A 14260-nucleotide genomic window follows, 5' to 3' on the forward strand; every position below is an offset into this window, starting at 1 on the left:
CTGCAGAGTAGCTTGTGCATTTCCCATTTTATAAGTGCAGCTTGGAGTGTATTCTCTTGTGCATGCTACGTATTCACGATGAACTTTCGCACCACTACCTCCTACTTCATCGACTTTTATTCAAACTTTAACCAATGTCAGTAGGATGCACATGCGGCACTCACATATTTGAAGAACAATGTTACGATAAAAATACTAACACTTAATTTTAGTTCCAACAACCAATGAAATATAAAAATATATATTATTATAAAAACATTAATATCACGGTAGATGATATATATAAGATTAAAACAGTATATCTAATAGATTAAATATTGTTGATGATAAACATGATACATCGTCTTGAACTGGAAGCTGCTTGATGCAACATCGGTGCTAGTTTCTGACACCAAATGATTGGGGACAGTCATTAATTATGACCAGTCTCAGTGCTAGAAATCGATGGCGCCAGCTATATATAACGCATGTCCTTGTGCACAGCTTAGCTTGTGCATTTCTTATTTTATAAAGTGCAACTTGGAGTGTGCTATTCTTTTGTGCACACGATGTACTTTCGCCCTACTACCTCCTACACCATCGACTTTTATTCAAATTTTAACCAATATTAATTATTAAGTAAAGTTAGAACAAGTACTATTAGATGTATAATCAAATGTACTTTATTTTTAACTTCTGCGTTTAACTATTTGCATAACTGTTTATACAAAAGATGAAAAGTCAAACAAACCAAAAAAAGAAAATAATAAAAGATAAAAAGCTAACATTGCATGGGCTTCTCTTTCAAAAAAGAATAAACATTGCATGGGCTTCCATCTTGCCGTGGTGGGCCGAACTGGGCTGCCCGAACTGAGACAGAGTTCATCAACTTCGCCTGCAAGTAGGCTAACCGACAGATAAGAGGCCTCCATCTCAAAGCAGGCGGCGATCCCTTTCTTCTCCTCTGCTTCTGCTTCTGCTTCCGCCTCTCGCGTCACCCCAGGTTGCCCTGCCCCCAAACCCTCGTCAATAACCGTCCTCCGCCATGGCGCCGCCGGAGCATCCCACCCCCACCGCGCCGTCGGAGCACTCGCAGCCTCCGCCGCCGGCGGTGGCTAAGGGGAAGGGGAAGAAGAAGGATGACGACGATCTGGTGAGTCCGCGCGAAAATCTGGCATTTCCTGCTTTGATCTGATGCCTTGGCTTCGCCTGACGCGTTCGACGGCGCAGTCGGAGGAGGATCAGGCGCTTAAGGACCAGCTGGACCTGTACGTCCTGCGGTCGCAGGACGCGGATCCCGGTGTGCAGAAGCTCGCCCTCGAGAGCATGAGGTATTCAGACCCACCAGATTCAGTTCTAGGGTTGCGTTTCCCCCGGTAGCAAAGTCCTACCGCTTTGGCGCTTTCTTTCAAAATTTTCATCCTTGCGATGTGCGGTTGAATTCAGTGTGCCGTATGCTTTGTTTTACCTGATGGGCTAAGATTAAGAGGAGTTTTATTGAGTACTGCTGCTGTAGTTTTGTGCAAACCAACAGCTTTCTTAACTAATTTTGCTGTCACTTAAACCGATCCGTCTCAGGCAGGAGATTCGTTCTGCCACAAGCTCAATGACTTCTGTTCCGAAGCCGCTGAAATTTCTCCGCCCACACTATGGAACCCTCAAGTCCTACTTTGAGACCATGCCAGAATCTGAATTGAAGGTTTGTGTGAAGTGTTGATAACACAGTTGTGCTGTGATTTAGATTGGTTTGATACAGTGCTGATGTCTCCTTACTGTTTTGTAGAAATACATGGCGGACATACTGTCGGTGTTAGCTTTGACAATGTCCATTGAAGGAGAAAGGGTATGTGCCTGCTGTGATAATTATCTCACCCCACTGTAGTAGATGAGCTATGTTCTTGTTTATTGGAGAAAAAGGTCTTCAGCTGCTCTCATTCAACTCCAGTTGACCTTCCCACCCCTTGTTTTTCAGGAGTCCCTGAAATATCGTTTATTGGGCTCTGAAGGAGACATCGGTTCATGGGGTCATGAATATGTAAGGTATGTACAAAACCAAAGTAATTAATATAGTTCTTCCAGCTAGTTAAGTCTATTTTGCATATAGTTACCTCATACTGAAATGCCGTTGTTGATTGAGCTATATTTCAATATCTCTATTTTGCTGTTGTCAGTTTGCATGCTATTTTTGCATCAATGTTGTTGGATTCTAAATGAATAACTGTCTACAGAAATTTGGCTGGCGAGATTGCACAAGAGTTTCAAAAGCGTCAGGTGGCCCTCTTACTCATTCTATAATAGAATTCGTGAATCCTTTTGTGCTGTTGTCATCCATAACTTAGTGTGCCTGGTTCTTCTATTTATCGCCTGTTAAAGATCTAAAATGTTGTCTGATTGTTTCTTAGTCTTTATTTCCTAGAACCTCTGGTAATCAACATCTTTTTCATTAATATCAAAATTTTAGAATTTTAAATTGGGTGGTTAGAGATTCTAGTGTTGATTGTTGGATGGTTGAACTCGTAATGTCTTAATTTTGATATTATAAACACCTAAAGTTCATTACTTCCTGTCGCATTTTATTTATTCTCCCTCATTATCTATCATTTTTGTGAGTCCCATCTACTTCGTAACCTCAATCAAATCTCGTTGCAAATAGCTGTAAAATTTTTATTGTTGCTTGTTCTTGTTTTATTTCTCATTTCATGCTACTGGGCACATAGTGGAATGAAAATAGTGGCATTGTTTAGCTTTCAAACCTCTAATGCTGGTTTTCATTGTTTCCAGGATGATGACTTGCCCATTGATGCCCTAATGGAGCTTGTGCAGCAAATTATTTCATTCCACATGAAGGTTTGTTCTGATTAGAGTTCATGGTTGAATGTTTATTTATTCTGTTCATTTTGAACAATGTTTTCTTGGTTATGCTAACTTTTTATATCTTTTATTATTTTAATTAGCATAATGCTGAACCTGAAGCTGTAGATCTTCTGATGGAGGTACCTTCAATCCTTCTGTTGTTTTTTCTTGTTTTATGTCAGTTTACTCCAGTACGGTTCTGGTCCAAGGTGGTGCTTGGAGTTTTGTAACTGGACCATTTCTTCTTCTTAATACAAAGATACACAGCTCTCCTACGTGTTCGAGAAAAGTTTTCTCTCAGAACACCCAATATTTCTTGCTAATGAATACACTGATGCATAAATTCCATTGTTTTGCAGGTTGAAGACCTTGATTTGCTAGTTGAGCACGTGGACACTACAAATTACAAAAGAGCTTGCTTGTATCTTACTAGTTCGTCCAAGTAAGCATGCATCTCTTTATCACATGTTGTATGCTTTTCTATTCTATTGCCTCCACCTTCTACTTCGGAACAGACATGTAACTTAGATATAAGAAATTAAAGTAACACTTTTCTGTGCCTGCACAACTTGCAGATACCTTCCTGCTCCTGACGATATGTTGGCACTTGACATAGCATATACCATCTACATGAAGTTTGGAGACCTTGCAAGCGCTTTGAGAATTGCTCTGCAACTTGAAAAAGTTAGTACATGAGTATCTCATGCCATGCCACTTCATTTTAGAACTGAATCCATATTCACACATTTTAAACGTCTGTAGCCCATGCAGTATGTGAAGCAAGTCTACACATCAACTGATGATTTTCTGCTCAAGAAACAATTCTCATACATCATAGCACGACATGTAAGCCCCCCTCCGCCCCCATTTTTCTCTCTGTATGTCAGATACCATGTGTGCGCATATATTCAATCATGGCAACTAGCTAGCACATGACACTGATATGTACCTCATCATGACCTTGTTTTCCCCTTGTTTTCAACCATCATATCTCCTTTTCTGAAGGGTCTGGCTATGGAGATTGATGATGAGATAGCTGCTGATGACAATGACAAGGAGGTTTTGCAAGAAATAGTTAATAATACTAAGCTGAGTGAGGGATACCTTACTCTTGCTCGTGATATTGAGGTCATGGAGCCAAAATCTCCTGAGGATATATACAAGGTGATGTATATTTTACTGCTTACCATATTTGTGGTGGCACTAGTCATCCATAATAATTGTGGTTCTGCAATTTGTAGGTCCATTTGATTGATGGCCGTGGTGCCAGCTCCAGTCTTGATTCTGCAAGACAGAATTTGGCTGCAACATTTGTCAATGCATTTGTGAATGCTGGGTTTGGCCAGGTTAGCTTTTGAGACAACTGTTACCTATGGTCCGATTTGTGTGAAAATAGTCCCTCTTGAGTTTTTTTTTTTGAACTTTGTGTGCAGGACAAGTTGATGACCGCTCCATCTGATTCGTCCAGCAGTGGGTCTTCTGGAAACTGGTTGTTCAAGAACAAGGAACACGGAAAAGCCAGTGCAGCAGCTAGTCTGGTATAATTACAGTATTCTTTATTTTTTAAAAACCAGAAAGTCTTGTTTTATTCGAACTATCCAATAATAGTTAAATAACTTGAGTCTTGTTTTGAACTATCCAATAATAGTTAAATAACTTGTTGTTTACAGGGAATGATTCTTCTGTGGGATACTGATTCCGGGCTTGCTCAGCTTGACAAATACTTGCATAGTAATGACACTCATGTTGTTGCTGGAGCGTTGCTAGGTATTGGAATTGTCACGTGCGGTGTGAAGAATGATTGTGATCCTGTATGTACTTTACTTTTTTTAGACTTGCTTTCGTCAGCTCCCCGTGCACCCCTCCCCGGTCCCCGCCTCCCCTCTAATACCCTAACCTTTCTGCCAGGCTCTTGCTATTCTCATGGAGTATATTGGAAAGGATGACTCGAACATTCGTATCGGTGCAATATTGGGTCTTGGTATTGCATATGCTGGTTCCCAGAAAGAAGAGGTGGAAATTAGTGCTTACTGTCTTGCTGTCTCACTGATTGATTATATGTTTCTTATTAATATTGTTTCTTAAATCTCAGCTTAAAATGCATCTTTCTGCTGTGTTGGGAGACTCCCAATCACCTCTTGAGGTCTTGGTCTTCTCAGCCATTGCCTTGGGATTGGTGTTTGTCGGTTCTTGCAATGAAGAGATTGCACAGTCTATCATATTTGCCTTGATGGAGCGTAGTGAGGCTGAATTGGCAGAGCCCATTATAAGGTTGCTTCCCGTTGCGCTTGGCCTTCTATATCTTGGGAAACAGGTAATTTAAGCAACCTGTAAAGATAGTTCTGATTTCAAATAGGTAATTTAAGCCCATTTTATTGAGTAAGTTAGGTTAACTATTCAAATTAGTTGTTTACCCTGTTGGTGCATGCTACTTTCCAAATGTAGTCTAGATGTACGTCCCCGCTCTTTCCACATGCCACTTTAGTTACTTTGAAAGATGTGTTTAGCTTCTATTACTGAGCATTGATTGCCAATTCATATTTCAGGAAAGTGTAGAGGCTACTGCGGAGGTCTCTAAAACTTTTGATGAGAAGATAGGGAAGTACTGTGATGTAACGCTTATGTCATTGGCATATGCGGGGACAGGGAATGTGCTTAAGGTATTTAATATCCTGGAAAAGGTTTCTAGCAACTTCAAACTTGTACAAAACATGGTTTGTTTGGTTTGAATATATGTTTTTCCAACTCTGCTCGCAGGTTCAGAAACTTCTTGGCATTTGCTCACAGCATCTTGAGAAAGGCGAAACACACCAAGGGCCAGCTGTCCTTGGCATTGCTCTTATTGCTATGGCTGAAGAATTAGGAGCTGAAATGGCCGTGCGCTCACTTGAGCGTCTTTTGCAGTATGGCGAGCAGAATATTAGGCGGGCAGTTCCTCTTGCTCTTGGTATACTCTGTATATCTAATCCCAAGGTAAGTGGATACGTTGATCGTACATCCTAAACCTCTCAAATGTGAAATCTATCTCCCGCTCAAATCATTAATGCCTGATAAGTGAACCGTTAAGAGCTTTGATTTCATGAAGAACTGTATTATACTTGAATCTTTTTGGAGGATTATAAATTGGCAAAATTGTGTTACACGCTCATGGAAGTGCCCATCTAATGAGGCCATGAGTCACTGCATGAAAAGGATGCACCAACCAGTGCACACAAGCACATGTGTTATTCTAGATAAATTATGTTACTTTTTAGAAGAAAATATTGACCATAAAACCTATGTAACAAAGTTTGGCCTGTTGAGCTAACTTAGTTTTTGTTCTCACAATTCAAAACTTTTTATTCCCTCAATAGGCCCAGCACACAAGGCTTCAAGTTGGATCCAGTGCCATATAGAAATTAATTCGATCAAAGCAATCATAACACTTTTCTATAATAGACACAATCACACATGGGAAATTTTGCATGGTGTCCTCATCAGTGTAGCCAAATTATCCCTACAATTTATAAACCGAATTGTGATCTACCTCATTTATGCCTATGCAAGGTTCATAATTTTGGATTACACATTTTTTTGTTGCGTATTCTTCTTTCCGACCACTTAAATACTCTATTTCAATAACCATTTATTGTTTCTCAGTGATGCATTTAATTGAATAGTTTGCATAATAATACTACAAAAACTATGTGCCCAATCAGGCAAAATTTCATTTCTAATACTTGCCTTGCCATATCAGGTAAATGTGATGGACACATTGAGCAGATTGAGTCATGATGCAGATGCTGATGTGTCAATGGTTTGTATTTTTTTTAACCTTTTTATACCTTGCTGTTCCTTTCTTAATCTTATATATCTTACATCCTAATTTAAATTTCTCCAGGCTGCAATCATCTCATTGGGTTTGATTGGTGCTGGGACGAACAATGCCAGAATAGCTGGCATGCTTCGCAACCTTTCAAGTTATTACTACAAAGAAGCTGCTCACCTATTTTGTGTAAGTGTATAGCTCCACAATGGTCTTTTGGCGTCCTTAGTCGTTACTCCATGATGTACAAATGTACAATGGTTTCTTGGCTGTGTTGCATAAGTTGATTGATTCTTGTTCTGTTCATCAGGTAAGAATTGCTCAGGGTCTTGTTCACCTTGGAAAGGGCTTGTTGACCCTTTCTCCATACCATTCTGATCGATTTCTTCTTTCCCCGTAAGTGACTATATATGAAAAACCAATTCACCTGTGAATGTCACTGGATTACACTTGAATATTTTTTCTATTCTCCTTCGGTTTATCTAGGATGGCGCTTGGGGGGCTTGTCACTGTTCTGCATGCCTGCCTTGATATGAAGTCCACAATCCTAGGGAAATATCACTACATCCTTTACATTATTGTCCTGGCAATGCAGGTACGTTTTAATAATCAATTGCCACTAAGTTTGAATGCAATAGAGAATTGTTGGATACTGTGGTTGAACTCTACTTTGCTTATACAGCCGAGGATGCTTTTGACGGTGGATGAGGATCTGAAGCCCCTTTCTGTTCCAGTTCGAGTTGGGCAAGCTGTCGATGTTGTTGGTCAGGCAGGAAGGCCCAAAACAATTACAGGCTTCCAGACACATTCCACACCTGTCTTGCTTGCAGCTGGGGAGCGTGCTGAACTAGCTACTGAAAAGTAATAATGCAGATTGAACTGACAATGTGTTGCACCATCTGTATGTGTTTCTCCCAGGAAAACTAATCACTGTTGGTTTGTGTTGTGCAGATACATTCCACTGACACCAGTACTCGAGGGCTTTGTAATTCTCAAGAAAAACCCAGAATATCACGAGGAGTGAGACAATATTGCCTGATAGATATAATGCTGATTATGGGCTCGCCTGCACCGCAACCTCATAAGCCCTGGTGGTGGTTCTTGATATGGACCCTTGTTATGCCCTTCCATCTCTTGCTCGGCACTTTTTGGTGGTTCATCAAATAGGCTAGCTTTTCGCACCAGAGTTGTAACTGACTTAATCACATGTTTGGTTGTGTGATGGCATACTAGTTGGATATGCATGCTGGGGGGCGCATAGGTGTTGCTGTTTACTTGTAAAACCAGAGATTATTTGTATCTATCTTTGTATCGGAATTGCTGAGGGCATGCTTAGAACTGACTCGTTGATACGAGGGTACACATTAGCATTTTTGGTTTTTGACCCGCGTGATCTTTTGTTTGGTCAGTTGCGTCGTAGTTTGATACTAACTTAACTGTTATGTCTTGCCGCACCGACCCCTTACTGAACAACATTTCTAAATGCCCCGTGAATTCGCTTCTCTCAATTAACAAAGTTCCAACAACAGAAAGTATGGTGTGTCTGGTTTGTGTAAGCAATTTGGCAATTAGTATACAGCTGGGTAACACAAGGTGACCCAATGTTTGTTTGCCTATCTAGAAGTGGAATAGAATAAGGCCTTAGTTAAATTGAAGTTATTCTAATCCCCTACCTACACAAAAATTGCAATTATCCATCAGCTGCTAAAATCTGGGTTTCTAAATGACCCAAATGTTTGTTTGACTGACAAATTTCAGGACAAATCTCTTGATTTGGCATTAAGGACCCGTGCCCCGTCCGATGAATCGCACAAGGAATCCCCAATGATTCTCAAGCGTCTACCCTGCCTGTCAACTTTAGTCGAACGATCTAATTGCTATGACTGGGCCACTTAATGATCGCAGTACCACACCTACTTTGATGCGTTGAACCTGTATTTAGAGGCTTTTTCCTAACAACCGGAACTAGTAGTAATTTCAAGTACAAAGCTCTTCTATGAATATAGGCTACTTTCAACCTGAATCCAAGCACCGAAGCAAGCTCTTCATCGCACCAGAACAGGGTCTCTCCTTGCAGCTCTGGCCAATCCACCTGCCATTGCAAATTGCAGTAACTGCTCTCTGCTGTGTTTCTTCCGTTGAGTGGTCCAAACTTCGTTGCCAGTTTATCATTTTTTTTGGCAGAGATTCAATATTCCTTCGACGTTTTTTCCGTCAGATCGCAGTCGCAGTATCAGAACCTCGTGTAAGCTGTGCCTCAAAAAGAAAATATTAAAAAAAGAAAACGCACTACTGGATTACTGGGCTGCCAATGGGCCGGATCCATGATCTTTTCGGCTCGTTTCCCTTCTCCCCCCTCGCCGCTCCTCCGACGCGCGTGGCTTTAACCCCCGCAGCAGCTCCGCCGGGCCATACCCGACGAGCGGCGGCGGCTCCGTGATCTCCCCCAGAGGCTACTGAGCGCCCCCGAGAGGTCAGCATGGGGGAGGAAGACGAGGACCCCGACTGGCTCACCGCGTTTCAGGTAGCATCTCGCTTTGGAGTATCTCTTCTACCCTACGTGGCTGAATATTGGACTGGCGGCTGCTGCTGGGGGCAGCTTTTCGCTTTAGTGTCCCGCAATGCTGCTTGTGAACTTCTTGCGAATTAGGTCAGACTGTACTGATCCCCGATGGGTGGAAAGAGTTTCCCTCCTCTGGTTGCTAACCTCTCGTTTGGTCACTCGTATCGTGGTCAAAATTAGATGTGCGGCTTCAGTTTCACACATCAGAAGCACACCAGTGTCGAACTAGCAATTGATCTGTTCAAAGCTGCCAATCGGCACTTCCCGTGCCATAAACGGTCCGTGTCCTCCTCAAGAAAGTTCTTGTTCTTGCTGTTCCTCGTAGAATTGAGCTGTACCGCTGTAGGCCATTTATGTTTCGAATTGCCTGTTTGAGTACTAAGAAAATTGCCATATGCCCTTCTAAGATATTAGGTAAATAATTGATGTTCTGCTTAGAAATTTCCAAAACATTCAGTAATTGCTGTTCTGCTTCTAAGCAAATCTCTGGTATTGAGTTTGTCAAATGACAATACAGAGAAGCCACATGAAACCCTTGAGTCCTTGAGCTTGTTTTAGCAATTTGATTTCCATATCCATAGTATAGGTCTAGGGAGGGATGTGAATGTTTTCGAAGGGGAGCTTGTAGAACCTTTTGGATCTATAAATGTCAGAACCCCATCAGTAGCGCTAAATGTCATTCTCGCCATTCTCGGCACCTTGTTCTTGCAGTATTCTTGGCTACTCATACTTCTGCCTTTACATTAGCTTTCCAGATTTTTTTTTTCGTTCCAAATCATCTCTTCATATAAGTTTACTATGTAGCAATAAGCATTTACTACATGGATTTGAACTTTTTTATTCTCTTTTTTGGTATATAGGCACCAAGTACGGCGCCAGTGATGCTTTCTTCTGGGTCTGATGCTTCTCCTGAAGCTAGTCCTACCAGGACCACTCCATCTAGAGAACAAGGAAATGGAGAAAAGCAGGCTAGTTTAGATTATGCTGGTGACAGAGATGACCCTGAACAAAACAAGGGCAAACCTCTGAAATTTGCTAGAAGAAAAACCCTCAGTAGTAAAAAAGGTAGATCTGGTCGACCTGTCTACACTGTGCGATAAAATTATGAAGCAGCGAGTGCTTCTCATTAAAAATTTGATCCATTTGCTACACATAGTTCAAGTTGCTTATAGATTCTTTTGACAAACATGCAGAAGGACCAACCACAGATGAAAAACAAGATAACACTAGTCGCTCGGTATGGATTTAAATGTTGTTTTGAATTCCCTAGCTTTAATTCATGTTATGTTGCTATCCAGGTCTAGTTTTTTGCGACTTCCATCAAAATTGAACAAGTAATAAAAATGCTCCCTCCATTTTTAAATATATGGCACGTAGGACAAGCTAATTCGTTTAGCTTGTCCTAAACAACATATATTTAAGACCTGAGGGAGTAGGACTCTGTAAACATCAAATGAATTATTAAAGGCTCTGGTTATTCTAACATTTGCCATCGATACAGTTGACCGTGCATCTTTTTCGTGCACAGGTGATCAGTTCCTGTTTGTGGCAACTGTTATTTTGGACCTTATCTTTTGAATATTCAATTTTTTATGTGCTGCTAGTGATCAGATATTGCAATTCTTATGTTTAATTTAACTTTTACAACTTAGTAGGTGCAGACACTGGTGTTGTAGTTTTGCAATTAATTGCTGTACCTATTTTTTTAATTAGACTCCAAAGAAGGATATGGTTACACTTTCATATGGTTCTGATGCTTCCCCTGGAAACAGCCCTTCAAGGGCTGGTGATGCTGATCATGAAGAGAACTCATTTAGCAGTCCCAAGAGAAAAGGTGTTCAACAAACTAAGAATAAAAAACCAAAGGTTGCGGGAACGAAATCTGATCCAGACCAAATAGGTGGTAAGACATTTTAGTGTGCCTGCCAATTCAGTTACCAGCTTAACAATGAGATTTGTGAATAACATGTACTTACTGTTTCATGGTCCAACATAGACACATTGGAACATCAAGAGGGAGTTGCTGAGGATGAAATGCAAGATAAACTTACAGGAAACCTTGTAAGATGTCTTACTCACCTCTCTCTACTCTTTGCCTTTGCACCCCCTGATATTTTGGATGATAAACTTTTTGGGCATTTACCAAAGGGAAAAGAATAAAAGGAATGAATTCAGCTTGTACCTTTCTGTGTGATTATTTAGGTCTGTGCAGCTTTTTGATTGAGTGTATGCTTTTCTCCTAAAATGTCAGGTCTCCCAGAGGTTACCATTAATATTTCCCGATAAAGTTCAACGTTCAAAGGTATGATCAACTCTTACTGGAGTTTGTGCTCTGCGCCTCTGCCTATGTGAATGCTTCCCATTAAAATTTTTATGCTTGCAACCAAATGCTATCAACAGTCCTGTTGTCCTCCCCCATTCTTCTTCTGTTCCTTCGTAAAAACTGTCCGCTTAGCATTGGTGCAAAGGTATTTAAATTTATAATCAACGGAGGTACAATCAGGAGATTTGACATTTAAATTGTGTTTTTTATGATACTGTATACATGTCCACTCATAGCAAATAATGACTTAGAACGAGAGTATGGGTTAGGTTAAAATTTCTGAATTGTGTACATGTGACTATGTCGTAAAGCTGAACTATCAACAATTGAACTTCTGGAAAATAACTCAGTGAAGCTATTACCTAGAAACTCCCAATTATATTATCCAACAATTTATGCTATTAATATTTACTTTATTTAATAATCCTTTGTTCTGTTTATTTGGTTGTTTTTCTAGGCACTGATTGAATGTGATGGTGACTCGATAGATTTGAGTGGAGATATTGGCGCTGTTGGGAGGATAGTAGTTTCAAATGGTCCTACTGGAAGTCAGGATTTGTTGTTAGACCTGAAAGGTACCATTAAGTAACTTTCACGTTAGATACTTCATTATATTTCTTAATTCCTGTGGTAGGAAATCCCAGGCAAGATATCTGCATTAAAACTCTGCTTAAGCATTTGAAAACCAGCCCTGTTTTGCCTTGATACATGCATATTCGAAGAGTTAGCTAATTATTTCTCTTTCTGTACTCAAACAGGAATGATATACAAAACAACTATAGTTCCATCCAGGACATTCTGTGTTGTAAGTTATATGTCAAACTCAAGTAAAATTTTATTATGCGGACTTGGTATTTAATCCTTGGTTTTCTCTTTCAGGTGAGTGTGGGACAATCAGAAGCAAAGGTTCGTAAATGATTAAATAAATTTATAAGCATATTAGTGTTATCCAACATATCAGTTTATACATGTCATAAAATGTCATAAATTCGAGCGTCTAATGTGCCATCTCCAACTGTACATTTATCTATGTATTCCATTTTTCCAGGTCACTTTTATTCCAAGGCAACTGTTTATCATAATCCATCCCCTGTTTTTCCTGTGCAGATAGAGGCTATAATGAATGACTTCATTCAACTTGAACCACAGTCCAATTTATTTGAAGCGGAGACTATGATGGAAGGTTAGCATAATTATAGGCATCAGATCAGATCATCTTTATTGTACATAGCTGCCATGCAAGTTACTATGGCATGCTCCTAATTCTTTGATTGAGCTATTTATTGGTGCTTTCTCATTTGAGTGTAGCTTTAGTGACTTAGTGTTAGTATGCACCTGTGAGGAAAAACCAATCTGCATGAAGTTATGGAGTCATTGTTTATGTGATGACAGCCTGCGTTATAAACTTATAATTTCTCTAATTCTCTTCACTAATATTATAGATCTATCTTCTGTATAGGTACCCTTGACGGATTCACATTTGATTCAGATGACGAGGGTGATAAGCTCCCTGAATCACAGGCTTATCAAAATGATCAGAATAATGAAGATGACGGTCAACCTAAGGCGAAAACCAAAAGAAAAGCTGAGAAACAAGTGGTACGTTTCCTTGCCTCCACTTCAGTTGATAACTAACTTGTTATAACCCAATTATGTTAGCGTTCAAGAAAAAAAAACTAACCTAATTAGTTGTAGCGTTTCTAGGATTTTGTTATGTACAGAAGATGGCCATTGAAGTGTTCCAGATTTGTAGTGAACTAGTGATTGGGAATTCTGAATTAGAGGTGTTAAGATCCAGATTGAGCTTTTATCAGTGGCATTTGAAGGCTTAATTATTTAACTTGCTTGTGCAATTGTTATTATGTCCTTTGCACTGAGAGCCGTTATCAGGATTCAGGAAATTTGCATGAGCCTTCAGCACTGTTTCTTAGGCTTCCTTCTGCTGTTCCCATGTTCAGCTAGTAATTTCACATAACCATTACCAAAGATGTAGAGAACGTGCTACCAATAAGTTTGTGATGAATCTGGATATGGATAAGGAAAAGGAAAGATGGCATAAACTCCAGGTTTTGCTTGCTGGTCTCTTCCTTGGTGGCTTGGTGCTAGTGCGTTGCTATTCTCATTTCATAGTACCAATTATGGAAGAGTGTGAAACCATCTTGGCTTACATTTAATTGTGTGCATCTCGACATCAAGGTGCTCCTGATGGAAGCCCTAATTGATTCTTGTGACATGCAGGGCAAGGCACTGAAAAAGGCCAAGGTTGCAGGGAAGGCCCCTAAAAAGGGTGCAAGGAAAACCCAGCCTGCGAAGAGAACTAGGAAGGCGAAAAAATGATGCATGCTGATTTATTCGACGATAAAGGCTGTGGAGAACTTGAGATAGCTGGCGGCTGATAATTCACTCTGAAGTCTGATCGTCTGAACAGATAGCTCTTTGCTGAGACCATATGTGATCCGGGTTCACCGGTGTAACATCATGTAGCGTTCATTTTAGAGACGAAAAAAAAGAGAAAAATGTAAAATTGCAAAGACGATACTGTGTTTACATACTCCAGGAGCTCTGTATCCTCATTTACATGTAGAGTTTCTAAACTTTATCTTTTTTGAAAAGGTGTAGCCTGTACTACTAATCCGGGGTTCTTTTTTTTCCAAAATGTTGGACCAGGTCTGGGCAGAATGTTCGTTAATCCAAATTCACATTCGAAGTTGGTAGTTCCCCTGATGGTTACTGCTGT

At 40.2% G+C, this 14260-nt stretch overlaps 2 protein-coding genes across 4 annotated transcripts; both read left to right on the top strand.

Annotated features, from left to right (window-relative positions):
• The first annotated feature begins 920 nt into the window (after positions 1 to 920).
• On the top strand, positions 921 to 8021 carry LOC120654640 (26S proteasome non-ATPase regulatory subunit 2 homolog A-like). Of its 2 annotated transcripts, none has more exons than XM_039932224.1 (25): positions 921 to 1132; positions 1210 to 1310; positions 1558 to 1678; positions 1763 to 1822; positions 1952 to 2019; positions 2208 to 2250; positions 2761 to 2826; positions 2934 to 2972; positions 3192 to 3274; positions 3408 to 3516; positions 3595 to 3678; positions 3838 to 3996; positions 4074 to 4178; positions 4266 to 4370; positions 4503 to 4643; positions 4741 to 4845; positions 4925 to 5146; positions 5379 to 5492; positions 5590 to 5805; positions 6569 to 6628; positions 6713 to 6826; positions 6948 to 7033; positions 7124 to 7232; positions 7320 to 7498; positions 7589 to 8021. In XM_039932224.1, exons 1-25 carry the CDS (start codon positions 1025 to 1027, stop codon positions 7659 to 7661), a joined length of 2670 nt encoding a protein of 889 aa, XP_039788158.1. In that variant the 5' UTR covers positions 921 to 1024; the 3' UTR covers positions 7662 to 8021. The 2 variants fall into 2 exon arrangements, with proteins under 2 accessions (XP_039788158.1, XP_039788159.1); XM_039932225.1 differs by having other exon boundaries at positions 927 to 1132; positions 3604 to 3678.
• A 918-nt stretch (positions 8022 to 8939) lies between these two features.
• Positions 8940 to 14230, top strand: LOC120654642 (DNA-binding protein BIN4-like). Of its 2 annotated transcripts, none has more exons than XM_039932226.1 (12): positions 8940 to 9161; positions 10061 to 10265; positions 10394 to 10437; positions 10914 to 11103; positions 11197 to 11261; positions 11452 to 11502; positions 11981 to 12098; positions 12282 to 12328; positions 12403 to 12429; positions 12631 to 12706; positions 12983 to 13122; positions 13762 to 14230. In XM_039932226.1, the coding sequence occupies exons 1-12, from the start codon at positions 9117 to 9119 to the stop codon at positions 13858 to 13860; spliced, it is 1107 nt and encodes a 368-aa protein (XP_039788160.1). In that variant the 5' UTR covers positions 8940 to 9116; the 3' UTR covers positions 13861 to 14230. The 2 variants fall into 2 exon arrangements, with proteins under 2 accessions (XP_039788160.1, XP_039788161.1); XM_039932227.1 differs by having other exon boundaries at positions 10914 to 11100; positions 13762 to 14218.
• The last annotated feature ends 30 nt before the right edge of the window (positions 14231 to 14260 follow it).

The sequence above is a fragment of the Panicum virgatum genome, chromosome 1N, assembly GCF_016808335.1.
Source record: "Panicum virgatum strain AP13 chromosome 1N, P.virgatum_v5, whole genome shotgun sequence".
In the NCBI taxonomy this organism is placed as follows: Eukaryota; Viridiplantae; Streptophyta; class Magnoliopsida; order Poales; family Poaceae; genus Panicum; species Panicum virgatum.

Excerpts from the sequence above, each read along its gene's own strand:
- LOC120654640 (XM_039932224.1), top strand. The coding sequence starts at position 1,025 with ATGGCGCCGCCGGAGCATCCCACCCCCACCGCGCCGTCGGAGCACTCG. Across the intron at positions 3,275-3,407 it reads TATCTTACTAGTTCGTCCAA|ATACCTTCCTGCTCCTGACG; the intron begins GTAAGCATGCAT and ends CACAACTTGCAG. Across the intron at positions 7,233-7,319 it reads TTATTGTCCTGGCAATGCAG|CCGAGGATGCTTTTGACGGT; the intron begins GTACGTTTTAAT and ends TTGCTTATACAG.
- LOC120654642 (XM_039932226.1), top strand. The coding sequence starts at position 9,117 with ATGGGGGAGGAAGACGAGGACCCCGACTGGCTCACCGCGTTTCAG. Across the intron at positions 12,329-12,402 it reads CATCCAGGACATTCTGTGTT|GTGAGTGTGGGACAATCAGA; the intron begins GTAAGTTATATG and ends TTTCTCTTTCAG. Across the intron at positions 12,707-12,982 it reads AGCGGAGACTATGATGGAAG|GTACCCTTGACGGATTCACA; the intron begins GTTAGCATAATT and ends TCTTCTGTATAG.